The sequence below is a fragment of the Garra rufa genome, chromosome 19, assembly GCF_049309525.1.
Source record: "Garra rufa chromosome 19, GarRuf1.0, whole genome shotgun sequence".
Classification (NCBI taxonomy): domain Eukaryota; kingdom Metazoa; phylum Chordata; class Actinopteri; order Cypriniformes; family Cyprinidae; genus Garra; species Garra rufa.
In genome coordinates this window covers 2,580,965-2,608,383 of record NC_133379.1, presented here as the reverse complement: position 1 = coordinate 2,608,383, position 27,419 = coordinate 2,580,965, and the positions used below count along the sequence as shown (strand labels likewise).

The following is a 27,419-nucleotide window of genomic DNA, read 5'->3' as shown; positions in this document are numbered from 1 at the left end:
ATATGTTGAATAAGTGATTCTTGAACTGCTATTTTTAAATAACATCAGATGGTCTGAATCGGAACCTCTCTTCTGATAAACTGCAGCATGAACGACGTGCGCTCACAACTTCTCATTTCAAACTGAATTGAAGTGAAGGGAAACACTGATTACCATATAAAGCCTATACACAGACTGTACTATACAAAGCACAGCAGAAAGACATTTTGGTAATCAACTTTGGTAATGTTTCTGCTGGCGTGCATGTTCAAATGAACGTTTTAAATTGTTTCTGCCGTGCATACAACATATCTTACGGTACTACTGTGTGGACGATACTACCGTTTAAAAAATGCAATGGCACCGCGGGTATTTTTAAGCTTTAGTATCGCGATACTACCGTAGTACCGGTATACCGTGCAACCCTAGTATAAATGTTTGATCGCATCTGTTACTATATCTGTGTTTTTGTTCAGACCACTCACCCAAAATACAAAAATCAGTCAATTATACACAAAATTTTATTTTTTTTTTAATTTGTTCGAAACAATATGTAACCACATGTGATAGGGGAGAGGGAAAATGGATAGGATAATTTGTGGACACATGTGATCACAAGTGGAAAATTTGTGGACACGTGACCACATGTGGAAAATTTGTGGACACGTGATCACATGTGGAAAATTTGTGGACACGTGATCACATGTGGAAAATTTGTGGACACGTGATCACATGTGGAAAATTTGTTGACACATGTGATCACATGTGAAATTCATGTGGTTTTTCTGTAAGGGATAGTTTACTACAGTTTACTACAGTATTTTTTCATGTGGGTACATCTCTGGATGGGCTTGACCAATGAGGGAGGCTGAAATTCCAAGCAGGAGGTTGGAAATAATGTGGGCTTTTATGACTCTTTGTCTGAGAGCAAGGTATTTTGCATTTGTATCGGGGATTGGGTATTCATTCAAAACTACTAAAGATTCTTAAAACTCTGTTACATGGGTATCAACATATAATATGCATCATCTTTTAGATCATCAAAATACGAATTCAAAGATTCCAAACATGTGACGTGTGGTTATACTACAGGGTAATTTATTGTAACACATGCATAAAAACATTACCAGTGTTGGTCAAGTTACTTACAAAGTGTAATACATAATATATTACTAGTTACTGTCTTTTAAAAGTAATTAGTTACATTACAATATTACTGTCTCCAAATTGTAATGCGGTACACTACTTTTGAGTTACTTTTAAGTTACTTTCATTAAAATATCCACACATTATAAAATGCCAAATTATTATAAATATAAAGTTTATTGCTGCTCATTATACATTCAGTGGAGGATAGCTATCATAAAATTATAAAAACATATTTAGGTAAGCCTACTGGTATGGTATAGGCTATTTTAAACGGTTTTCAGAACAAAACAAGAATGAAGAATATAAATTGCTAAACAAGCCAAAACTAATTAGGGTAAAAGCGAAACTAAAAGCAAACGGCGTTGTTCTCACGCAGCCTACCTCTCTCATTCGTCACAAATCCAATTAAATGTGTCCATATTCGTGATGTATCTGAATGCTAAACTATTGTGTAAACCAGGATTTGTAGGCTTATTACAGAAAATGTCAGTTCCCCACCTCTATGCGGCGATCTGCCTCTCGAAAGACTCAGACCACTAACCACCTGGTTCCAGACTTGTAAAGCCATCTTGGGCATGTCAAGTTATGTTCTGCAGACCATAGAACTAGGTTACTCAATCCAGTTTGCTCACATACCCTCTCGTTTCAGAGGTATTATTTAAACTACAGGACAACAATTTACACATTCTCCGTTCCCGAAGTGCATAGTCTGCTTACAAAAGGGGCCGTAGAGATGGGTTTCCAAAGCAAACAGCAAGTTTGACTTTTACAAACATTACTACCTTGCTCCCAAGAAAGATGACTTTGATCTCAGACACCTGAATCATGCACTGATGAATTACCCATTGAGGATGTTGACTATAAAACAGATCCTTGTGCAAATATGCCTTGAGGACTGTTTTTTTATCAAGTCAAGTCAAGTCACCTTTATTTCTATAGCGCTTGTGACAATACAGATTGTGTCAAAGCAACTGCACAGTATTTAAACAGAACAATAGTGTGTAAGTAACGCATTATTGAAGAAAATAAATTTTAGTTAAAGGCAGTTCATCAATGAATTCAGTGATATCATCGTCAGTTCAGTTCAAATAGTATAAGATATCGCTGGAAAATGTCCCCAACTAAGCAAGCCAGAGGCGACAGCGGCAAGGAACTAAAACTCCACAGGTGACAGAAATGGAGAAAAATACCTTGGGAGAAACCAGGCTCAGTCGGGGGACCAGTTCTCCTCTGGCCAGACGAAACCAGCAGTTTGTACAAATGTCCAATTGTAGAGAACTCATCAGGTTCCTGTGGTGTAGTACCGATGGCTATCTAGGTTGGCGAGGTCTTCATTGATGATCGGTCTCTGGAGCTCATCTGGTTGACATCCATGGCTATTGAAGTCCTCTCCAGGTGGTGATCCATGATCTAAGCTGGTGCGGACTGGATCCGGGGGACTGCAGTGACCATACGATCCGGATACAGGCTGGGTCTGGTGGCTACGGTGACCTCGGAATGAAACAGACTAATATTAGCGTAGATGCTATTCTTTTTACGATGCAACGAGTGCATCAGATGTAATGTGAGGTGTTTTCGGTTCCGGCTGACCTAATTAATGCAGCCTAACAATCCTTTAACAGATTTGAATTATGGGAATGTGTTAATGTTTTATGTGTAAGCCAGGTTAAAGAGATGTGTCTTTAATCTAGATTCAAACTGACAGAGTGTGTCTGCCTCCCGAACAGTGTTTGGTAGATTGTTCCAGAGTTTAGGCGCTAGATAAGAAAATGATCTGCCGCCGGCAGTTGATTTTGATATTCTAGGTATTATCAAATTGCCAGAATTTTGAGAACGCAGCGGACGTGAGGGACTATAATGCGATAGAAGCTCGCTCAAGTACTGAGGAGCTAAACCATTGGGGGCTTTATAAGTAATTAGCAAGATTTTAAAATCTATACAATGTTTTATAGGGAGCCAATGCAGTGCTGACAGAACCGGGCTAATATGCTCATACTTTCTAGTTCTAGTAAGAACTCTAGCTGCTGCATTTTGGACCAGCTGGAGTTTGTTTATTAAGCGTGCAGAACAACCACCCACTAAAGCATTACAATAATCTATCCTTGAGGTCATGAACGCATGAATTAATGTTTCAGCATTTGACATTGATAGCATAGGTCGTAATTTCGATATATTTTTAAGATGGAAAAATGCGGTTTTGCAAATGCTAGAAATGTGGCTTTTAAAGGAGAGATTGCTATCGAATAGGACGCCTAGGTTCCTAACTGATGACAACGAATTTACAGAGCAGCCATCTAGTATTAGACTGTGTTTTAGGTCATTACTTGTGGAGGTTTTAGGTCCAATAATTAACACCTCTGTTTTTTCAGGATTTAACAGTAAGAAGTTATTCACCATCCAGTTTTTAATATCAGCTATGCATTCTGTTAGTTTTTCAAATTGATATGTTTTGCCGGGCTGCGAAGAAATTTAGAGCTGAGTATCATCAGCGTAACAATGAAAGCTAACACCATGTTTCCTGATTATATCTCCCAAGGGTAACATGTAAAGCGTAAAAAGTAATGGCCCTAGTACTGAGCCTTGAGGTACTCCATACTGCACTTGCGATTTAAATGATACCTCTTCATTTATTGGCACAAACTGATGACGGTCTGATAAGTACGATTCAAACCAAGCCAGTGCACTACCATTAATGCCTACATAATTTTCAAGTCTATTTAAAAGAATGTTGTGGTCAATAGTATCAAACGCAGCACTAAGATCCAGTAGCACTAATAGAGAGATGCAACCACGATCGCTTGACAAGAGCAGGTCATTTGTAACTCTAATTAGAGCACTCTCAGTACTATGATATGGTCTAAAACCTGACTGGAAATCCTCACGGATACCATTTTTCTCTAAGAAGGAGCATAATTGTGAGGATACTACCTTTTCTAGTATTTTTGACAGAAAAGGGAGATTCGAAATTGGTCTGTAGTTAATTAGTTCATTGGGGTCAAGTTGTGTTTTTTTAATGAGTGGCTTAATAACAGCCAGTTTGAAGGTTTTGGGAACATATCCTAATGATAGTGACGAATTAATAATATTCAGAAGAGGATCTATGACTTCTGGAAGTACCTCCTTTAGTAGCTTTGATGGAATAGGGTCTAACATGCATGTTGTAGGTTTAGATGATTTAACAATTTTATACAATTCTTCCTCTCCTATAATAGAGAATGAGTGGAATTGTTCCTCAGGAGATCTACAATGCATTATCTGATGCGATACTGTAGCGGGCGGCTGTATGGTTACAATTTTATCTCTAATAGTGTCTATCTTGGAGGTAAAGTACTTCATAAAGTCATTACTGCTGTGCTGTTGGGAAATGTCTGCACCTATTTCTGCTATATTTTTTGTTAATTTAACCACAGTATTGAACAAATACCTAGGGTTATGTTTGTTTTCTTCTAAAAGAGACGAAAAGTAATCCGATCTGGCAGTTTTTAATGCTTTTCTATAAGATAAGTTGCATTCACGCCAAGCAGTACGAAAAACCTCTAGTTTTGTTTTCCTCCAGCTGTGTTCCATTTTTCGTGCTTTTCTCTTTAGGGCGCGAGTGTGATCGTTATACCACGGCGTTACACTGTTTTTCTTAATCTTTTTTAAGCGCACTGCAGCAACTGTATCTAAAGTGCTAGAAAAGAGTGATTCCATAGTTTCTATTACATCATCAAATTTTTCTGAGCTATTGGATATGCTGAGGAATTCAGATAAGTCAGGAAGATTACTTACAAAGCAGTCTTTTGTAGTAGAAGTGATGGTTCTACCGTACTTGTAGCAAGGAGTTGAATTTACAGTTTTAGCAATCTGGAGTATACAAGAGACTAGATAATGATCTGAGATATCATCGCTTTGCTGCAGAATTTCAACACCATTAACATCCATTCCATGTGACAGTATTAAATCTAGAGTATGATTTCGGCAATGAGTAGGTCCTGACACATGTTGTCTAACCCCAATAGAGTTCAAAATATCTATAAATGCTGTTCCTAATGCATCTTTTTCATTATCAACATGGATGTTAAAATCACCCACTATTAAGACTTTATCTGCGGCCAACACTAACTCGGATAGAAAATCAGCAAATTCTTTAATAAAGTCTGTATGGTGCCCTGGTGGCCTGTAAACTGTAGCTAGTACAAACGTCACGGCGGATTTATCATTAGCACTTGTTTCGTTGGATAATGCTATATGAAGCACCATTACTTCAAACGAGTTATATTTGAAGCCCTTTCTCTGAGAGACATTGAGAATATTGCTATAAATAGTAGAAACACCTCCCCCTTCACCTTTTAGATGTGGTTCATGTTTATAACAGTAATCTTGGGGGGTGGACTCGTTTAAAATAATGTAATCGTCTGGTTTTAGCCAGGTTTCTGTCAAACAGAGCACATCTAGCTTATGATCAGTGATCATATCATTTACAAAAAGTGCTTTCGTAGAAAGGGACCTTATATTCAATAAGCCAAGCTTTATCAATTGTTTCTCTGTATTATATATATTTTTTATTTGTTGAACATCAATTAAATTGTCAGTCTTGATTTGATTCAGCCGTTTTTTTGTATTTTCTTGCTCGGGGAACAGTCACAGTCTCTATAGTGTGATATCTAGGTGAAAGGGTCTCTATGTGCTGAGAATTAACTGATTTCTGTGACGCGAGGCGGCTAGCAGACGGTCGGTTTAGCCAGTCTTGGACCTGGGCCCCAGTTAGTCAAGTGCAAACGCTGTCATTGGATCAAAGATTAATTTCACATCCAGATAGCCCCTTTTCACATACTGGGACATTATTCCAGAAACGTTAGGGTGCAAAAGTATTTAATCCAAAACATATCTAAAACTGACTGATGGTTGATTTCTGTTGAGTTGTTCTGTAAAGGAAAATTATATTTATTTGGTTCTTATATATATATTTTCCTTTATTAAAAACACTTTTGAAAATTAAAAACCTTTTCCTTGTCCTCAGCCAAACTGGAACTACAGTTTTCATAGTTTTGTTATGCTTAAAACTGTTATTTAGAGAAAAAAAATGCAATTAATAATATATTTAAGTTGTTATCATTCACATCTATTGATTAAAGATTTACAACTGTCCCCATGTTTTCGGTTAGTCCTGTCATTTTTACAGAAAACTCAACATAAAATGTGTGCAATACACCTTTAAGGATATGACTCAGAGGAAGTGACATAATTTGACCGAGGTAAACCTAACACTGATGAAGTCAAAAGATCAAGGGAATTTTGGTTTCTCATTTGATGACCCCTTTGAAGCAGTCATTGAGTTTTAGGGCTGTCCTCGACTAAAGATTTTTCTGGTCAACTAGTAGTCATTTATTTTAAGCGTAAGTCAACTTTTAGTCATAATAATGAGCCTTTGATAGCCTATGTAGCCTAGTAAGCGCTCAAGCACATGCAAAAAAGCTTGTCATGGCACACCAGCAGATATAATAATTATGAATGTGTCAAGGAAGACATCAAGGATACTGCATTACCATTTTAATTTATTGATAAACTAGTGCTTTATGTTTTTTCGGCTTAAGAGATAAAGTCAGCGACATTGACTCATCTCTGCAGTAGTGATGCACCTGTATGCGTGTTTTATATGAGTACATAATCTGAGAATATTTGTTTTCTATTTGAATTGGTTAATTTAAAATTTACATTTTACTCTCTGTAAGGCAAGTATACACAGTTTCAAAGTTTCACGTGAGAGGCAGAGACTGCAGAAAGCGCATCCCATTTGCTTTATTTTACAAAAGACCAACATTTCGTTGTTATTCTGAGTGCACACAAATAAACGTAGAGTCTGTACAGATTCGAAAGATGTGTTCCTTTTATCTGTATGACCAAAATGACGGGGTATTTTAAGAGCAAGTGACCCCAGCACCTCCATTTATCATGTAGTAAGCATGCTACTATTCAGCTTCCACACTCCGCCCAGACACTTGAAAATTTTTCTAGGTTAAAAAAAGATTGAGCTGCCAATGTAAAGTTGGTAGTACATACATCTTTCAGATGAAAAGCCATATTTGAGGTCAATGCATGATAGGTGAGCATTTGGATACCTTGTCCGATGTATTATCACATAGACCAGCCGTTAACGATCTGTCCATCACAGACTGCTTGACTTCGCCACTTCCTGTGAAATATTTTTTTTCTGCAACTAAGCGACTAATAATATTTTGGTCGACCAAGCCTCTTCTTGTCGGCTACTGGTTAGTTGACTATTAAGGGGCAGTCCTATTGGGTATGTTTACATACCAGGGCATGTGAGAGAACTAAATATTTAGCACGCTGCAGAGTGCTGCCCTGCTGTTACACATCATCACAATTCACAAAATAAGGCTCAAACAACAAAAATATCATTCTTTAAAACTGATTATGCAATTGATTGTTAATAAATGTGTGCTTATTTTTTTCTGTTTTGCAGGTTGGATCATGCAAAAATGCATGCCAAACACAAAGGCCATGAAGCCATGCATGCAGAGATGGTTCTCATTCTCATTGTCACACTCGTCATTGCCCAACTTGTCCTAGTTCAGTGGAAACAGAGACACCCCAAATCATACAATGTGAGCCAGCTATTTTCTCCTTACACACACTAACACACACACTTAAGCACAAAATATTTATTTACATTTATTCAGCACTTATTTGGTGCCTAATGCTAAAATGCTTTTAATTGTTTTAACCCATCAATCTACACTCCATAAAATCTGATTTGTCAGAGTCAGATTACTTTTTTTATTTTTTATTTTTTTTAAATGTGATATTTATTAATATATCACAATGGTGTAAGTATTCATTTCTACTCTGCAAATCTTCTCAAACTTTGTTTGGCAGGATAGTAACCAGCAGTGGACTGATATTTTCACCTCCCTCTAGAGATGTTTGATTAGGTTCGGGCTGCATGATTGACTGAAATAAAACAAAACTTAATGTATTTATGAAATCGCAAAGACTGAAATATTTGTAATAAAAAATATGCACAACATGGTTTTCAGTAAATGCTGCTCCATCACTGAAAGCACTGAATTTGAACCGCATATAACATGCATTTTAAAAAGCAACATGCAGCAAACATTTTCGTGGTAAGCCGTAAGCCACCTAAGTCATCCGCATCCTGTCCAGGAGCCACACGTGGAGGCTCCAAAGGTCTGGAAGTGGGTGCCAGATGGTGTCCCGTTCCTGAGAAAGAAGGTCCTTTCGTAGAGGGGCGAGCAGTAGGGGAGAGTGGGGACGGTTGCAACACTTTTTGCATTTCCTTTATAGTTTCTCAGAGACTGTTTGTATTAGAAAGCCGAAATTTTAATACAATAAAGCCACCTCTGTCAGCTACTCACCCATATTGCTGCAACATGTGTATATATTATAATATACGTACACTTTACACTTAAATAGACAAAGTGAAATGTAATGAAATCATTCTTAAATATAATTTAGCAATTTCTTTATTTTATTTGTTCACAGTCAAGGTCTTCAATAAGGTAAATTGGCTGTAAAAAAAACAAAGAATAGTAAATTAAAAACATTGTTAAGTAACAAGTAGACTTTTTTTTACCTATTCACTTAAAAAAAGGAGGGATAACTAACTATAAAAGGGGTTCATTAGTATTATCATTATAAAATTACAATTATGTAATGTTATGGCAAGCTTTTAAATCAATATTGTGGTAAGGGACAGCATGTTGGGATGGTTGCAACAGTGTGTTGCAACTGTCCCTACAGTGATAGCCATGATAAAAATTGGTGTATTAGCTTGACAACATATCATTGGCACACGCTAGCTATGCCTATTAGAAACTAAGAACGCACAGATTAAAATGTTATGTTTTTACAGTTCGTCACACAAACAACTTAGACACTATGACACAAAATCTAATCTTTAAAAAAATTACTTTTTTTACCAAGAAAATGATTTTGGGTAGAAGGAATGATCACATGTGACTGATTTCTTACAGGAAGTATGAGGGGCCAATAAAGCATGTGCTGTATGAATATTATCACTGTACCTTATTCCTGCTTGAAGAAATAAGCAATGTTGCAACTGCCACACGTTGCAACTGTTCCCACTCTCCCCTACTGCCAGCAACTCCAGGCAAATGATCTGCCACTGCAGTCAAGGCCTGTTTAAGAGCCCAAAGCTATGTGACCATTGCATACAGCAACCCAGTCTGTTTTTGGCGCATCTGTTATAACAACAGCATGCCTGAACAATTGTTTCTGAGGGCACTCCTGCCAGTAGAAAAGCAAGGTCTGACCAGGGCCTGAAAGTCCGGCAACAAATCAGCGTGATGGTAACGCAATGTGGCCTTAGCTGTGAAGCCAGTGCTGAAGCAGTCGCATGAATCCTGGTTGCGTTATCATGGCTGTGGATGCCTTATACCTCAGGAACCTTCTAAAATTGTTTTATTGGAATCTGTTTTTCCTCTGAATGAATTTAGGCATTGTGTTGCTTACTGCTGCACTGCACCAAGTATGACCCAGACACTGAGGAAACTGCTCTTTTGTTGATAATTTGGCAGATCAAAAAATTAAAGATTCTCCACCCAGCCCTCTTCCAGGAGAAGGAGCAATGCAGTCACCACCGCCTGTCTCAGGGCCACTTCGCTGTCTGTTTGAAGGGTTTAGTGGCTGCCTGGAGAATGGGCTGTATCGCTTTCCTTCGAAAGACATTTTAGGGCTGCCATTAGATGGCCCAGCAAACTTTCTCAGGAGCTTGACATGCTAGAGGAGTGGAAGGTCAGTGAGGACTGAGGAATAGTCACCCTTAGATCATCCAGAGTGCTGAATGATGTGGCCCTGTGCGATGCAGAGGGACTGGGCTGGGTAGCAGTAGAGGGGACTCCACCTCTTCCAAAAAGGCAGCGTTGTCATGGTCATGCTCTTACAATCAGGGCATGAACCATCCACGGATGCCATGTCAGCTTGCTCATGGCCCAGACATGCAAGAGGTTAGAGGAGACCAGGAAATAACCGCATCCAGAAAAGACATCCTAAAGACACTGTCATCCATGAGTGATTGCTGAGGAATGCAACCACTTGGCTCTGAAGCATCTGAATGAGTGGAGTATGCAGTACACCTTATAAACACAATTTATGTGTTCAGTGCCTGCTTTTGTACTACTTAAAGTATCATAAAACCCTAAAACACATTTTCTGAGATGTTAACATATATGTACAGGTTGCACATCAGTGAAAACAATAATAGTACTCATTATGTCACTCATTATGCAGCACTCATTATTAAGGGAAAAGTAGTTATTTTTTATTTTTTTAAACAATTAAAATTTTCAGGTTTAAAAAAGCAAAGTTAAGCCAACGTCGCAAAAAGTGATTTATATGTGTTAACCCTCTGGTGTCTGAAGGTGATTTGGGGCCCTTTGGACCTTTTGACATGGCCTGACAATTGTGTTCTTTTAAGTATCTTAAAAACATTAATGGCTAAAGTCTGATAACACTGTATTCAGCACAAAATGCTACAGCTACAACAAATATGTGAGTGATTGTGTTTTTGAGAAGTCACTGAAATAAGGCCATAAAACACATATAGAACATTTGTTCACAAGACCTTTGAGAACTGGATCTTGTAGCCTTGAGTTTTTGCTTCAAAATGATGTGAAAATTGATGTGATGTTCAATCATTCACTCAAATCAATATTTAGTTTTGAAGTCACTTTTGGTTTCAAAAGGGCTTATGCAAGGTGTGAATAATTATGAATAATACTGTGATTCACACCTGTGAAGACAAAGGCCCACATAATGAGCTGCATAATGAGCCTTTCAGTCAGGTGTGGGACTGGGAGGACAAAATAAATGTATATATTTATATAAGTTGAGATTTACTTGCAGTTATTAGGAACAAATAAACAACACAAGATGTTGTGGGTGCAATATCAAAAACCGTGGCACGAAACTTGAACACAGGAAAACGTGAGACAGCAGAAACTGCTCAATAAAACATGGACATGAGCATCACAATGACACAATGACAAAGACAGAGAAAACATGGTAACAATATACAGGTATATACTATACCAGTCAAAAGTTTTTGAACAGTAAGATTTGTAATGTTTTTTAAAAAAGCCTTTTCTGCTCACCAAGCCTGCATTTATTTAATCCAAAGTACAGCAAAAAACTTCTGAAATATTTTTGCAATTTAAAATAACTGGTTTCTATTTGAATATATTTTAAAATGTAATTTATTCCTGTGGGTTTAAAGCTAAATTTTTAGCATAATTTCCCCAGTCACATTATCCTTCAGAAATCATTCTAATATTCTGATTTGCTGCTCAAAAGCATTTATAATTATTGTTATCATAAATCTTTGATGAATAGAAAGTTCAGAAAACCAGCATTTAGATTAAACGGAAATTGTTTGTAACATTATAAATGTCTTTATCATCACTTTTGATCAATTTAAAGCATGCTTGCTAAATAAAAGTATTATCTATAATTTTTTCCCAAAAATATTCATATAGGTATCTGGTCACTAAGATAAATAAATAAAGGAATAAATCAGTGAGCATGTTGATAGGCCAGGAGCAACTATATTGTTACCTTTGCAATATTGCCCATGTGATTTATTTTGTATCATATGCACGCATGCTTTGTATTTATTATCATACAACAACATCTGAAACAAAAACTAAATTATTAAGCACATTATAAACAGTAAAGATTGTATTTCACAGTAAATATTGGTTTTAGCATTCTTAGACATTTCTTTTATATCATCTAAACATTAATTTATATCATATTGTTTATGAAACAAAAATATGCAATGAAATGGTATTTCAAAATGTTGCACTTGATTTCACACATTTTAGTCAGGAATTATAGTTTTGGAAGTCCAACTAGTAAGCTTGTTCAATTTTATGTCACAACAACACATTATCTAATGCCAATAAGAAACATTACTTACACTGTATAAAAGATCTCCTCGAAATAAACAATCTTATTCCTCTTAGCACGTATTTCTAAGGTAAATTAGATAATTTATAGCCATTGCTGCGGCGCCCGGGGAGCAGTTGGGGGGTCGGTGCCTTGATCAAGGGACTCACCTCAGTCGTAGTATTGAGGGTGGAGAGAGTGCTGTACATTCACTCCCCCCACCTACAATCCCTGCCGGACCTGAGACTCGAACCTGCAACCTTTGGGTTACAAGTCTGACTCTCTAACCATTAGGCCACGGCTGCCCCCTAATAATATCTAATATCAATACGGAGGAGACTTCAAGGAGACTGAGAAGACTGAAAAACCAAGTCATAAGGGTAAATTTTTTGAAATTGTGATTTATATGCCATCTGAAACTTGACTAAATAAGCTTTCCATTGATGTGTGGTTTGTTAGGATGGGACGATATTTGGCAGAGATACAACTATATGAAAATCTGCTATTGAGGGTGCAAAAAATCTACATATTAGCCCCGTTCACACATACAATCTTTACTGGTAAATTAACGGTAAATTACTGTTAATAGATCATGTGTAAATAGGACCTTTTAAATAAACCAGTAAATTTGTTAAATCCGGTAAAATTGTCAGAATGATGCTTTGTGTGAATGCGGAATGAACATTACCGGTATGAGCACGTAGAACCCGCTGACCAATAGTCTGCTTTGGTCCAAATTGGCCAGTCATAGCATTCTTATGGAGATGACGTTATTACTCGGAGCTGTTTACAAATCTCTGCTGCTTTTTTAAATTAGTTTTTTTTCTATGTAAATATGCACTTGATGAATATCTTTGACCACTGTGCTTCGTCTCACAGCTGTTTCAAGTGTTACGTTACAGACCCAGCCTTCTTTCTCATTCATCAGTGCCGCTGCTCTGCAGTTGGATACTATTATGTGCTTCTTGGGTTTATAAGAGCAAAAACGTGTTCTGTTTATTTATCCCCTTATGCCTGTCATTCATACTTTATCAAATTAAATAGATAGTGAAACTAAAGTGCTTTTGCTGACATTACATAATTTACCGGCATTTTGATGCTGATGTGTAAAAGGTATTTTACAGTTAAAAAGTCAGAACGGCGTTGCCTGTGTGAAAAGCATATTTCTGTATTTACCGGTAAAGTCATACTGGTAATTTTAAAACAATTTACCGGGATTGCTGTGTAAAAGGGGCTATTGAAAAAAAAAATGTCTTTAAAGTTGTCCAAATGGAGTTCTTAGCAATACATATTACTAATCAAAAATAAAGTTTTGAAATATTTATGGAGGGAAAATTAGCAAATGTCTTTATGTAACATGATTTTTATTTTTATTCTTATGATTTTTGGCATGAAAGAAAAATTTATAATTTTGACCTATACAAAGTATTTTTGGCTATTGCTACATATATACCTATTATGCTACTTAAGGTTTTATGGTCCAGGGTCACATATTTATTATGACAACTTGGGTGCGCCTGAGAGGGCATTTTCATTTTTTTTTTTTTCTTTCTCTGCTCATATTTTAATATTCATTTATCTGTATAATGAGTGTGTTGTAGGTCTACTCTCTTCCCACCCTCTTCACTTACACTTTTCCACAGCTTTACACACTCATTTCTTGAGTCTTTTTCAAATCTGGTGTGTGAACAACCAGTGCTGAAACAGGGGTTTCATGACACTTTAAAGCACAACAAACCTGCTGGTGTTCTTTACAGACTTTTTGTTGTTGTTGGTTTTTTTTTTTTAAATCATGACTGCATTTTTAACTAGAAAAATCACAATTAGATTCCCCCCACCCCCCAAATTGTGCAGCCCCACTTGTAAACCTAAGAAAGGTAACAATTATAATGTATTATAATTTTTTTTACTTTTTTGTGGTTATAGCTTTTAAGAGTATGATTACCTCCTCATAGTTATTACGTATATTATGTCTGATATTTTGCCATGCTACTCATGTCACTTTACTTAAAGCATACAAAGACCACTTATAAGTAATAATAATAATAATAATTCTCAAAGAGCCATAAGATCAGGTATTGGACCAGATGAATGTGTAATATGACACATTTGTATTATCAGTTTGATTATTTTGATGGTACACTTTAGACAGCTTTTGATAAGTAACTCTGCAACTGCATGTCAGCTAGCAGTAATTATTATTAGTAGCAGAGGTCGCGTTAACCGAAAATTGTCCGTCATTGACAGATTTTTTTAATCAGTGACGGAAAAATCTGAAGGCTTTCCGTCATTTTGACAGATTACACTGCGGGTGATCTGTTGTAAATTATAAATGTAATTCCCACCCCTGTCCAGTTGGTGGCGACCGCGCTCCAATGTGGCAGCAGAGCACTGGATACAGAACAAAAACGAAACTGTCACGAGGAATCTTTTGATACGCGCATGCGAGCACCCAGTATAAACTACAGCGGTCTCACGCCACATTAAAGAGCGCCAAACGGTATTTATTGCTTGAATTTCTAGGTGAAATAGACAGAATTTGAAATCTGAGACTTTTTCATATTGAAAGTAAGAAAGCACAGAGCGTAATCGCTTATTGTGATTTATTAGTTATGCGCACTACTGTTAATTCGTGAACTGAAAACAGCAAGATCCACTGAGATCCATCTGTTCTCTTCATAAATAAGTGCATAAACCTATACAGTATGCTCGCCTTGTAGGTTCATGATTAAAAATGAAAATGTGAACAAAAATAAAAGCAATTAAATGTGTTATTATAATTAAAATATGAAAATTCAACTGACGGATAATAATAGATTATGACGGAATTTTTACGACCCTGTCCGTCAAAATGACAGGCAATGTGGAAGTCTAACGCAACCTCTGATTAGTAGTATGCTAAATATATGCTAACACTGTTTTTGAATGGTTCCCCAAAAGACAAACTGATTATGAGTAACTTTGCAAGTACGTGAACCTTCTACCTAGCCTAAGGTTGCTTATAGTCAATAGACTAAGGGACCATCAATAAAACATAATATAATGTAAATAATAAATGTAGTATGATATAGTCTATTATAAATTAAGTAGATTTAATATAGCAACCATTGTGCGTTATAAATAATCATAGTATTAAAAGTTATAACCTTAAATACTCATATATTATAATGTATTATAATTGTTGTTGTGATTATTCATGAGATGATATAACATATTAAAGGGTTTTTATAATGGATTTTGCATTCTTTATAACGCCTTAGAAATACCCTTATAATGTTTTATAAATGGGGGCTTCATAGAAAGTGTTACCATATATATACCATGCAGTATCCTGTCAATTTAAAATTCAGTTCTACAAAAAGAATCAAAATTTCATAAAAAAAAAAATGTAAAAGAAAAGAGAAAATTTTTGATCTGAATACTTCATTAATGTGAATAAATGACTGGCTATTGTTATCCATTAAATAATGTAAACAAAACTCCTCTTAGCACTGCACAGAAGCTGCATGAAGTGACATTTAGATGTGGTATTTATACATTTAGACTGTATTTATAATTGCATAAATAATGTTATGAGATTGTTTTAAATAAAACCACCAGCAGGTGGCACCAAGTGTTCATTATTAAATCACTGAGTCATTCAAACAATGCATTCAAAACGGCTAAATCCTTCAGGACTGTTTTTATAAATGGCTCAGTGTATCAGTGATTTGCCCATGCTGATTGGGATTCGAACACAGAAACGAAACAAAAACAGTACTCTTAACTCTTGCTCGTGTCATATAGCTGAACTGTCAGGAGCATTTTGACTTGCATATCTTGAAATTTCCAAGTTATATTATATTATATATAGTTCTATATTCCAAGTGTATATTAAAACATATTTATTTATAATGTTAAAAAAATATATATAATGATTGATAAGAACCAAGTGCAAAGCCGCTATGTTAATGAATATAATTGCATTCGTGATCACAAAGATGCTTCCAGAAACAAATTATTACACCTGTTCTAAAAGTGGGCAAATCAATAAAACTGTGAGAATACTTTCTTGTAAGATATTATGATATTGAATAAGTGATTCTTAAGCTGCTATTTTTTTAAATAACATCACACGGTCTGAATCAGACCCTCTCTTCTGATAAACTGCAGCATGAACAAGGACGTGCAACTGAAGCGTCGGGAAACACTGAATACCATATAAAGCGTATACATAGCCTGTAAAGCACAGCAGAAGGACATTTTGGCAATCAACTTGTAATGTTTCTGCTGGCGTGCATGATCAAATTTATGTGTTTAACAGTGTTCCTGCCGTGCATACAACATTTCTTACAGTACTACCTTAAGGACGATACTACAGTTTTAAAAAATGCAATGGCACTGCAGGTATTTTTAAGCTTTAGTATCGCAATACTACCGTAGTACCGGTATATTGTGCAACCCTAAAATATATATTTTATTTCCTTTTTTTTAATAAAAAATATGTTTTTTACTTTGCCTTTATGGCATATGGAGTGTGGATCGATGTGAAACAAAATAAAACATGTTAGCATAAGCTTGCTAAATAACAATGTTTAAAAAAAATGTTGATAGAAATAAGATTATACCACGTAAGATGTTATGATTATTTTTCTGTTAATTTTTCATCCAGTTAAAAAAAAAAAAAAACATTTACATAAGATCAATGCAATCTGCCCAGAATCATGAAGCAACGGATATATGCAGTCCCAAAACATGTGCATCTTCTGTTTATACCTGGACTTGTACTGCCACATGACAAAAAGGATCTGTTTTCTGTTCATCTTATATAACAAACATATAATAAGTGTCACAAAAAAAGCACGTATCGCAAATCATTTGATTTAGATCAGAACTTAGGAGCATGTTCGCATAATTTTTTTTTCTTTTTGGAAATTGGCACATTCTTCACGCTGCACCTCTCCTCTCTCCGTGCATCTGACACATTAGCATGAAACAATGGCGGTGCCCGCGTCAAATATGAAAATAAAAGCTCTTGCGAAATAGAACTTGTAGATGCCCTACATACAGAGCCCCAAAAGGGAATAAATAGGAGATTGGAGGAAAAAAGATATTTCAGTGCTTTCTCTCGCAATTATATAATTGGGTAATTGTACTGTATATAAATTGTGGGCGTCTGGGTGCTGCTATTAATATGCGGGGCATTGAAATTGTTTTTGAATTCGTATTTGCTTTTTCACACATGATCACACATACTCTGTTTATACTATGGAGCAGCAGTACTTACCACACATTTTTACAAGTTAAATAATGTCAGTGGTGCTCAGGATCACTGAGGGCACATCCCTAGTATAGATAGCTAGTTCACTTTTATTTCCTTGGTTAATTGTAATTATTTGGTAGAAGATAAAGCTCTTCCTCTGCCATGTTAATCTACATTATTTGTGACTCAGTCTCCGTAGTGATGTGATGCGTCATATTCCCATAGCAGCAGTGGTCATGAGAGAATGCATTTGAAAGAGTAATACATATAAATTATTGGTCACAAATCATTGATTACTTATTTAATAATAATAATAGTTATCAATAATAATATATAAATTATATATAATTATTTTTTTTTACCGATGCAAATATATTTAACTGTACTCGTTAACCTCCATTACAATTGTCATCCATCAAAACTTTACTGTTAAGGTACTGATTTGCTTTATTCAGCCCATACAGACTAGTCCTGGCTACATATATTTTATTAATAGATGTATGTCTGTTCCCACCAATTGCTGCATAAGTTAAGGTTGCTTATAACGACGGAAGGATGTTAGTGCTTTACAATATTTGTCTAAAACGACTAGAGAGTATCATCATTGTACAAATTCTTATGGTGTAAATGCCACACTCAACCAGCATCTGGAAACACATGGTTTAATCCACATTCTTAAAGGTCTAATTGGATGAATGCAGCAAAAACAATTATTTTATGTCATACTTACAGGCCTGGTTCGACAATAATTAACTAAGGGTGCTTCACAATTAGTGAGGGTGCTCTAGCATTAGTGAACATCTATCTTGACATACATTGCCAAGAAAGCAAGGGGGTCCAGGGGGTTACGAAAATTAGTCTGGTGTGACCCCCATTTGTTTCACGCAGTGCAACGTATCTCCTTCGCATAGATCAGGTTGTTGATTGTGGCCTGTGGAATGTTGGTCCACAATGGCTGTGCAAAGTTGCTGGATATTGGCAAGAACTGGAACACGCTGTCATATTCCCCGATCCAGAGCATCCCAAACATGCTCAATGGGTGACTTGTCCAGTGAGTATGCTGGCCATGCAAGAACTGGGATGTTTTCAGCTTCCAGAAATTGTGTACAGATCCTTGCAACATTGGGCAGTGCATTATCATGCTGCAAGATGAGGTGATGGTCATGGATGAATGGCACAACAATGGGCCTCAGGATCTCTTCACAGTATCTCTGTGCATTCAAAATGCCATCAATAAAATGCACCTGTGTTCGTTGTCCATACATATGCCTGCCCATACCATAATCCCACCGCCACCATGGGCCACTCGATCCACAATGTTGACATGAGCAAACCGCTCACCCACACGATGCCATACATTCTGTCTGTCATCTGCCCTGTACAAAACTGGGATTCATCCGTGAAGAGAACATCTCTCCAAAGTGCCAGACGCCATCGAATGTGAGCATTTGCCCACTCAAGTCGGTTACGATAACGTACTGCAGTCAGGTCGAGACCCTGATGAGGACGACGAGCATGCAAATGAGCTTCCCTTAGACGTTTTCTGACAGTTTGTGCAGAAATTCTTTGGTTATGCAAACCAATTGTTGCAGCAGCTGTCCGGGTGGCTGGTCTCAGATGATCTAGAAAGTGAAGATGCTGGATGTGGAGGTCCTGGGCTGTTGTGGTTACACATGGTCTGCAGTTGTGAGGCCGGTTGGATGTACTGCCAAATACTCTGAAAAACCTTTGGAGACAGCTTATGGTAGAGAAATGAACATTCAATTCACGGGCAACAGCTCCTGCAGACAACATGACAGTTGCATGCTCCCTCAAAACTTGCGACATCTGTGGCATTGTGCTTTGTTATAAAACTGCACATTTTAGAGTGGCCTTTTATTGTGGCCAGCCTAAGGCACACCTGTACAATAATCATACTGTCTAATCAGCATCTTGATATGCCACACATGTGAGGTGGATGGATTATCTCAGCAAACAATATTTGAGAGAAATAGGCCTTTTGTGTGCATCAAAAAAGTCTTAGATCTTTTGAGTTCAGGCCATGATATATGGCCAAGAAGGCATGCAAAGACTGCTCCTTTTGAAAGCTGTCACTCATTTCAGTTTATTGCAATCTCTCAAAGTTATGTTGTAATAAATGAATCTCTCTACATGGCACAATGAACAAAGAATAAAATATAAAAAATGTGATTTAAAAAAAATAAGAGTTTAAGACATAATAAACATTTATAGATGTATTAGGTAAAGCTTTATACTAAGGGGGGTAATGCGATGTGCAGAAGAGGTAGAGACGTGTCCAGGTAATATAAACAAAATAAGAGTGAATTTACATAGAATATTGCACTCAAACCATACACTTATAATAATTATAATAATGTGTGTGTGTGTGTGTGTGTGTGTGTGTGTTTTCTAAGTGATTTATGAAATCTAACATTTAAATAAAGATATGTTGTTGTTTTTTTTCTTTTCAAGTTGGTAACCCTCTTCCAAATGTGGATGGTTCCTCTGTACTTCACCACTAAGCTGCACTGGTGGAGGTTTCTGGTGACATGGTTCATCTTCTCTGTTGTTACAGCGTTCATCTCTTTTCGTGCTACCCGCAAACCACTGGACTGCACCACTCCGAGGTAACAAAAATGGAAAAAAAATGTTTATCAGACTTTGAGCCCGATTAGCTGTGGTTGAGTTTGTGTCCGGGATTGTTTCTTTTTATGGACTGTCTCTGTTTGAAGTAGAGGTGTGCAATATTAACAAAAACATTTTTGGGGATTTTGACAACAACAATAGTTAGACATTTTTGAAGAGTGTTTTTGTGCCAGTACCTTGGTTGGTTTAGGTCTGTTGGACAGGTTACTCCCAAAGCTTTTCATGTTCTCTGTGATGGTTAGTTCATAGCAGTGACAAAGTTTTCAACTAGGCAATATTTTTTTCTACCAAGCAATATTTGTATAAATATAATGTTATGATTTAAAAAAAAAATTATACTTTAAGTATGAAACATATAAACTGCCAACAGGTGGCAAGAAGTTACTGTTTTTAATGAGACATTAATTCATTTATTGATTCATTCAAATGGCTGATTCATTCTTCTTTTGCATGTTTTCCCTTACCAGCAAATTTGGCTAAATTTTTATATTACCTGCTATTCATAACTTCTACTAGCCAAAATGAAAATATCAGATACAAACACGATTGTAAAAGTCACAGCTTATATTTTTATATTTATATTTATTATTAAATTAAATCAATTCTTAAACTGATCAGCTGTTTCTTAATTAAAGCCAAGTAAACTCGTATTGAACATTTTGAAGCCCCTCCTCTGTTGACATCTATTCAAAATAGTGAACACATTCTCACTCCAAAGGTATCCTATAATGAAAATCATGCCCCAAAATATCATGTCATGATGAAAATTATACCCCACATAATTTCATGATGAAATATCATAATTTCATAATTTTCATGGCATTCGCATCAGTGTTGACGACAAATGTTCAAGGTGCACTCTTAGAAGAAAAGGTTCTATCATGCTCTACATATTTGGAATCCCCAAAAGGTTCCATATAGAACCCCTTTAGGGTTCTTTGTAGCTGGGAAAAAGGTTTTATATAGGTTCCATCATTGGATTATTTTATGGACTTATTTTTAGTTTTCTTTTAATTAAATTTTATGGCTTAAACAGCTCATATAGATACTTAATTACTAGAAGAATTTAAATAACCGTAAATATAACACATCAAAGTAGGGGTCGACCGATATGTGTTTTTCAGGGCCGATGCCGATACAGATTATTACAGATCAAATGCAGCGATAAACGATATTTTGAACCGATATGTGTCTACACATTTCCATTAGTTTTAATTTAAAGTACAGTGCAAATGAAGGCATAAAAACATTAATTTATCTTTTAATCAAATAAGTAATTTTTTACAAATGAGTTTACTAATAAAAAAACATGGAAAACATCTGATCAGAATGCGTCCCCGACTGCCTCTTCAATTCTATGCGCCTTATAATGCGGTGCGCCTTATATATGAAAACAGTTTTAATTTTCACACGTGAGTTTAAAATATTCTATCTAACCCCAAAGAGTGAGTTTTTTTAGGCGACCTTTATTTTAACATTTTTTCGCATTAGTGTTTCCATGGTGACGCTTCATGTGACGCACCGCATCCTTAGCACTGTAAGACACATGGATCGCTTTTATTTCGTTTTTCCTTTTTTTATTATTAATATTCACAAGCATGCTCACTATATTATGAAATATCTGATATTCCGATTTCGAAATATGTGCAAGTAAATGTATTTAAAAGTCCAAACACTTTTATAATGACCGCGTTAGTTGATCTGTACCGGGTGATGGGCGCCGCCATGTTTGTTCACGCTGAATCCGAGCTGTGGGATTTACAACACGCAAATTCATCCTCTCATTCCTGAAAGACATTAAAGTAAGTCTCTGGTGAGCTGGGAGAAGAGGAGTGTGCACTTTATAGTTACCTACACAATCTGTAAATGATATCAATAAAATATTGTCAGAATATATTTGTAGGATCATTATTGCCGCTTCCATAGACATCAGTGTTTATTTTACAAACTATAAATGTATGGTTTTGCTAGTACTTATGTGTATTTAAATGTCTGAAACCTAAAATAAGCATTATATGGTTGAAAACACTGAATAATTGTGATAATATGACAAGCACTCAGCGCGTCCGATCTGGCTCAGCGCCAGCCAACGCGCCAAAACAGATTTGAATTCAGCAGCTGATGACGTGATGCGGCAAACGTTCGAATCAGGTACGCATCAGGGACCAGCCAAGACAAATCACACAGTTGTGATCATACCTGCTAAAGGGTTAAAATAGGCCATTCATTGAAGATGCGCCTTATATTCCGGTGCGCCTTATAGTGCGGAAAATACGGTATATGACTGGATTCCGCGATTCCGTCCGTGTTTTCCACATCCGGGAAATCATTGAGGTGTTTTTGCAACTTCACCGTAAAGGATTGTGAATTACTGAAACACAATCAACTTCTGCTGCTGACTTACCTTTGAGAGACAACTGATTACTGCCGCTCGCAGCTCCAGCAAGCGTTCTGTCTGTGTCTTCAGTGCCTTCAGCCTTCGAGTTGATTGGTCGGACTCGCGACTCCCAACAAATCAGATGCGCGGTGGGCAGAGACTGCTCTAGGGCACAGAGTGGTGAGCTCTGACAGGCTGCGTCGGAGCCAAAGAGCGTATTCAAAATTAAATTATTTTTATCGGCAAATCGGTTTTGAAAATAACTGATTCCGATAATCGAAAAATGCTTAATATCAGCGCCAATAATCGGTCGGGCCGATAATCATCAAAGTGTTGTGTGATCATTCCCAGCCAACATTTGTATGTGGGGCCCATGTGGGTTTGAAATGGGCTGAAAATTGGGCCCCATGTAGGATTGTCCGCGGGTTCCATAATGGCCCAATGTTAATTGCCCAGATGGATTTCATATAGGATTGCACTTGCCACAAGGTGGGACCCAACTGGGCAACATGCACAAGACCCACATGGGTCCCAGCTTTAACCCAGCTAAATTTTGTATGTGGGGCCAATGTGGGTTTTAAATGGGCTGAAAAATGGGCTATGTATGGGATTGTCCGCGGGTTCCGTAATGGCCCCATGTTAACTGCCCACATGGATTTCATATAGGACTACACTTGCCACTAGGTGGGACCCAACTGGGCAACATGCTTAAGACCCACATGGGTCCCAGCTTTAACCCAGCTAAGTTTTGTATGTGGGGCCAATGTGGGTTTTAAATGGGCTGAAAAATGGGCTCTGTATGGGATTGTCCGCGGGATCCATAATGGCCCCATGTTAACTGCCCACATGGATTTCATATAAGACTGCACTTGCCACCAGGTGGGACCCAACTGGGCAACATGCACAAGACCCACATGGGTCCCAGCTTTAACCCAGCTAAGTTTTGCACGTGGGGCCAATGTGGGTTTTAAATGGGCTGAAAAATGGGCTCTGTATGGGATTGTCCGCGGGTTCCATAACGGCCCCATGTTAACGGCCCACATGGATTTCACATTAGATTGCACTTGCCACTAGGTGGAACCCAACTGGGCAACATGCACAAGACCCATCTTGTTCCCAGACTTGGGTACTACAAGGTTACTACATGGGCTGAAATACGGGCTGTAACTGGGATTGTCCATGGGTTCCATGCTGGCCCCAGCAATTTATGCATGGGGCCAAGCTAGCTATCATCTGGGTTCCATCTAAAAGAATATCAACACCACACAAATACATTTTAAAGGATTAAAGCACACAGTGAGATTAAAATACTTTCAAATTTAAATTTTATTGGAGACACACAAGGACAGTATTTAAATAAGCAGATTAATGTCAGATTAAAGGGATAGTTCACCAAAAAAAGTAAAATTTGATGTTCATTTGCTTACTCTAAGGGCATCCAAGATGTAGGTGACTTTGTTTCATAGTAAAAAACAAAAAAATATTTTTTAACTCAAACCATTGCAGTCTGTCAGTCATATAATGACAGTCAATAGTTACCAAATCATTGAGAGTAAAAAACAAAACAAAAAAAAACAAACAGACAAAATCAAATTAAACACTGTGGATTGTGACGATACATTGAGGTCTTGAGACACATAACGATGGGTCTGTACAAGAAACTGAACAGTATTTATATCATTATTAACCTCTGATCCACCGGAACATTCAGCTGTACGGAGAACGTTCACAATAGCTGACGTGTGATGCATCAACATGCTCTGGAAATGTAGTCAAAAGTTTGTCTTTGTAGGTGAAAAGTCAATACTCGCAGATGAGTTCACACAAGGAAATGTAATGTTTTAGTTTTTAATCAGTTGCCAGAATCAGGATAAGTAAGGGATAATGTACAGGCAGCCGGTAGTTATCGCAGAAATAAGCCTCGACAGTGTGATCAGGATGTTCTTGTATCACACTGAAGGGGCTTATTTCGCAATAACTACCGGCTGCCTGTACATTATCCCGCTTATTACACGGCTACTTGCCACATAAGGAAAAAAACTGGACATGAATATGAATTTGAAATCTTTTATTGGCATATTTGTTTTAAATTAACATTTTTATCCTTCCGTTGAACGATATAGTACCACGTGACTAACAATAAAACTATGTACGTTAGTAAGACAATTTAAATAGATTAATGTCGAAATTTTCCATTGTTAATTGTGGTTGTCCAGTGTTTGTCACAAGATGGCACCAAACGGTAATCTTTGTTGGCACGGAGGGATTTTAAACATACAAGTAGTACCGGCCATGCGTTATTACTTTGGAGTGGGGATTATTTGAAAAGAACGAACCTGCAAATGTCTCAACTGACCAATCAGAATGAAGCATTCCAAAGAGCCGTGTAATAAGCACAAGTAATTACCATTTTGAGAGGCCAATATGCTCATGTAAACAATGAGTGATGTATACGCGTGAAAGATCACACACGGACTGGGTGAACATTCTCAGGACAGCAGAACGTTCCGGTGGATCAGAGGTAAATAATAATATAAATACTGTTCATTTTTTTTTTTGCACAGACCGATCGTTTTAAAGGGATAGTTCAATCAAAAATGAAAATGTGATGTTTATCAGCTTACCCCCAGGCCATCCAAGATGTAGGTGACTTTGTTTGTAGTCTGTCAGTCATATAATGGCAGTGGATGGGCACAAACCTTAAAAGTAAAATCCAAATTACACCCTGCAGCTCGTGATGATACATTGATATCCTAAGACACGAAACGATTGTTTTTTTTTTTATGAGAAACTGAACAGTATTTATATCATTTTTTACTTTTGATCCACAGCCACGTCCAACTGTCCTGAGCACGAGCTCATCATCCGTCTCGTTACGTGTACGCGTTCTGGCATAGTACACGTAAATGCCGGAAGCGATCTGTCGCATAAATATGACACTCATTGTTTACACAGTGCACAGAGATTGTTGGTATAGCAGCTATTCTAAATGGTAATTACTTTCGCTTATCCTGATTGTTCAAACCGATTTAAAGCAAAAAATTACGTTTGCTTACGCAAACTCCTCCAGGACTGCTGACTGTTCACCGATTTCCCCTTATAACGTTTGCGTACACGTGAAATGAGCCGGAGGCTGAGCTCGCGCTCAGGACAGTCGGACTTGGCTGTGTATCAAAGGTAAAAAATTACATAAATACTATTCCGTTTTTCACAAAAAAATAAAAAACAATCGTTTCGTGTCTTAGGACATCAATTTATCGTCACGAGACGCGGGGTGTAATTTGGATTTGTCTGTGCATGTTTGTTTTTTTTTCTTTTAAAGGTAAAACCAAGCACCGAGCCCATCCACTGTTATTATATGGCTGACAGACTGCAACGGTTTGAGTTAAATATCTGAAGAAACAAAGTCACCTCCATCTTGGATACCCTGGGGGTAAGCAGATAAACATCAAATTTTCAGTGAACAAATTTTTTGGTGAACTATCCCTTTAAGACTTCAATGTATCTTCATGAGCTGTAGGGTTTAATTTGGTTTTGTCTATGTATGTTTTTTTTTTACTTTTAAAGATTTGGTAACCACTGACTGACCTTTAAAGCGCATCTCTTCAAAGTTATAAACCTACTTGTTCAAAATAATGTAAAAGTTATTATATTATTATATTTTTCAACCTGTATTTGACCTAATATTTACTGAAAGCTTTGAACATTTGAACAGGAAATAAATTGGAAACAATTAGAAGCAGCAGCAACTATACATTTGTGCTTACAGTGCAGACAGTCACTCGTGCATTCTAGACATCCTCTGTACTCCTCCGTCTCTTGTTCCAATTTTGAGAGATCCCCATCAGCTTCTTGCCAATCAGTGCAGCCTTATTAAGAACCTCTGCAAAACAAATTTGTTTAAATATACTGAATATGCAAGATCAAATTACAAATAGCAGTTTTGTGCTTGACTGAATTCGGGTAATGCTTAAAATGAAAATAATTTTGTTACTTACATACTTAAAAACAACATATTAAAGAAAAACGACTATTACTCAGGATAATACTAAAAAAAATTATAATAATTCTGAATTGTCATAGTATTGGAGTGTCATTGGAGGGGCATTAGGGAAATCAATAGAGAATTACTGTTCATTCATTCAAACTAATCTAATAAAAAATTTTATTGATAAAATCAGTTTATGAAGCATGAATATGCAATGTGTTTTAAAGGACCACTACAATTATTGTTATGAGTTAACCATTTAAAATAATAATAAAAATAATAACAACAAAAATGATTAAAAAAAAATGTAATCAAAACTTTGTCATTTTACTATTAGGCAGATTCTCTCATTTATATTGTATGTCCATGGATGGAATCGACCAACAAAATAATGCTTAAGTATTTTTTATTATTATTAATATTATTAATGCGGATGATTTATGAGTGCATTTAAAATAGAAATTTTTAAATATTCTTCTTTGTGGCGTTGGAAAACAAATGAGTTTATCACAAATGTGGACCATTCTTAAGACACTTTTATTAGCATTTACAATAGCAGGCAATATATAACACAATTCATAATGCAACAGTTACGAAAATTAACACAATTCCATGTTTATTTATTTATTCACACTTTTCAAGAGCAACCCCAGTCATAAATACATGTTGACTGCTAGAATCCACAAAAAAAACTAAATGTTAATTTGCACAAATACATACATTTAAGGTTAACTTGCAATAAATAAAGAAATATATAAATTTAGAATGTGAAAAGTTTGTCACTAACTATATTAATGACACTCCTATTTTGCATCTCACCACTAGTTCATTGTCCTTTACCTTCAATAAATGGCGAGTATTGTCCACACTTTCTTCTATAAATCTTTAAATCAAGTAGTCTGACACTTTTTTGTATGCTGCAACTTTCCCCAATTCTGTAACCCATGAAAGATGGTAAACCTGGTCCAAGCCCACATGTTTGTGAGAGGGAGTTGAAAGTCTAACTAGTAGCATTGTTTTTAAATTCATAAGAGAAAATAATAATTTTATTTTCAAATAAGCATTTAAAAATTAAAAACAAAGTGATGGCTTTTGGATATTCCAAACTG

At 36.6% G+C, this 27,419-nt stretch overlaps 1 protein-coding gene across 1 annotated transcript in view; it reads left to right on the top strand.

The window, feature by feature from the left end:
• The window catches only part of rnf121 (ring finger protein 121), a 201,151-nt gene that overhangs the window by 143,871 nt on the left and 29,861 nt on the right, over positions 1–27,419 (top strand). The window contains exons 3-4 of the mRNA XM_073824615.1: positions 7,595–7,736; positions 19,772–19,926. Of these exons, the coding sequence (XP_073680716.1) occupies positions 7,595–7,736; positions 19,772–19,926 (297 nt within the window). The remainder of the gene's footprint in view (positions 1–7,594; positions 7,737–19,771; positions 19,927–27,419) is intronic.